Source organism: Volvox carteri (genome assembly GCF_000143455.1).
Source record: "Volvox carteri f. nagariensis unplaced genomic scaffold VOLCAscaffold_87, whole genome shotgun sequence".
NCBI classification, from domain to species: domain Eukaryota; kingdom Viridiplantae; phylum Chlorophyta; class Chlorophyceae; order Chlamydomonadales; family Volvocaceae; genus Volvox; species Volvox carteri.
In genome coordinates, this window is record NW_003307630.1 from 222,598 (window position 1) to 224,552 (window position 1,955).

Consider the following 1,955-nt stretch of genomic DNA (forward strand, 5'->3'; position numbering starts at 1 on the left):
ACCCCCCCCACCCCTCAACCACTCACCGCAGGCCTCCAGCATGTTCTTCTGGACGTCTGACGTGAGCTACTCCTTCGCCCCCCCCCGCACCGACTACCCCGCGGCGGTGTTGGAGGCGGGGGTGGAGACGTTGGACACCTGGCCGTTCTTGACGCGCGGTGTGGGGCCCAACACATATTACAGCGTGGTCACTTCGATCCGCGCCTGGGAGCTTGGCGGCAGCTTGTCGGACGACCGTGTCAAGGCCCTTGTAACCAAGTTCCTGATGCAGGTGCGTGATGGCGGTAGTGGTGGTTGTGGTTGTGATGGTGGTGGTTGTGATGGTGGTGGTTGTGATGGTGATGATAGTGGCAGTGGTGGTGATTGTGGTGAGGTGGTGGTTGTGATGGTGATGATAGTGGCAGTGGTGGTGATTGTGGTGAGGTGGTGGTTGTGATGGTGATGATAGTGGTGGTTGTGATGGTGATGATAGTGGCAGTGGTGGTGATTGTGGTGAGGTGGTGGTTGTGATGGTGATGATAGTGGTGGTTGTGATGGTGATGTGATGGTGGTTGTGATGGTGGTGGTGGTGATGATGGTGGTGGTGGTCTAGCCTTTCCCCCTCTTCCCCCGGCCCCCCCGACACACGCGCACACACGTCGACAGATCGTCTTCCTTGACAGGAGCAGCTATAGTCCCCCCACTTTCGGTCTCGGTCGCCAAACCCCCACCCGTTCAGTTTCCCCCCGTCCCCCGGCCCTCTGTCCCCGCGCCTCACAGTACGGCTATTATGGCCTCAACAATGTGGTTTCGGTGCTGGGCCCGCCTACCATTACTCTTGCCGTACCGCCCGAGCTTCTCTCCACTTCCCCTGATGCCCCCGACTGGACCCAACTGACAATACCGTTGAAGAAGGCTGGTGGTTCCGGAGCCCCCTCCCGAGCCCTATTGATGACGTACGCAACTAACAATACGGTAAATGACGGGCGTGTGGGGTATGCAGGGAAGGAGGAGGAGGCAGTAGGGCCGCCATGCAGCTGTTACAACGGACAACCGTAGAACTGAAACAGTTAGAAGGTGGTTGTAACAGAAAGTTGAAGGGTGGTGACCATGTAACTAAAACGGTTAAGGCGGTTGCAAGCGGCGGCTGTGGTTGGTCCTCGGATGTGGCGAATGTCCTAGGGCAATAGGGGACAGGGCAGAGGAAACCGTTACCGTTGCTACTACAGTTGTCATAACCACCTAACGAACCCTCTAACCGCAATCGTCTTACATCTAACTATCATAAGAAGAGTCATGTCCATCTATCGCAGCTCATACCCTCTTGTAAATCTGTGTACGTCGGTATGTATTTATGTATACTACATGTGTGTGGTACATGATATCTGGCCGGACCTCTGTCTCCCGCCAGCGGCGGATATGAAAAACCCTAGTCCTAAATGAAAAAACGTTATGTTTGTCTGTCTGTTTGTCTGTCTGTTTGCCTGTTTGTTTGTCTGTCTCTACGCGTGCAGGCCTCTCAAGGCGGATTCGCCGCCAAGCTGCTGCTTAACACGAGCCTCAGCTTCACCGTTGTCGTATCCGCCAACCAACTAACCGCCTGGGTACTTGACTCAGCCGCCGGCGGCGCCGCGGTGGCGGGCGCGGTTGTAACCGTGTTGATTAGGCCGTCGGATTATTTTACGCAGGTATATACGACAGTGTACGACATTGCATATTATTATTGTGTGGCGTGTGTGTTTGTGTGTTTTGGGGCTGTTCCACGCATTCTGCATTTCTCGCCCCTCTTCGCCCCCCTGCCTGCCGGCTGTCTTTTCCTATCTCCCCCCCTTCTCCTTTTCCCCCAAATAGCAGCTTCGTGTCATCTCAGATATCCTTCTTGGCTTGTCCTTGCATGTGTGTGTGTATGTGTGTGTGTGTGTGTTTCACCCTCCCCACCACACCGTCCAACCCCCCCCTTTCCCCCCTCCCCCCCC

The 1,955-nt window shown here is 55.7% G+C and overlaps 1 protein-coding gene across 1 annotated transcript in view; it reads left to right on the forward strand.

Annotated features, from left to right (window-relative positions):
* The window catches only part of VOLCADRAFT_99419 (uncharacterized protein), a gene marked incomplete at both ends in the record, with an annotated part of 22,766 nt that overhangs the window by 4,722 nt on the left and 16,089 nt on the right, over positions 1 to 1,955 (forward strand). Inside the window, 3 exons of the mRNA XM_002958147.1 lie at positions 32 to 271; positions 760 to 999; positions 1,494 to 1,667. Coding sequence (XP_002958193.1) covers positions 32 to 271; positions 760 to 999; positions 1,494 to 1,667 — 654 coding nt within the window. The remainder of the gene's footprint in view (positions 1 to 31; positions 272 to 759; positions 1,000 to 1,493; positions 1,668 to 1,955) is intronic.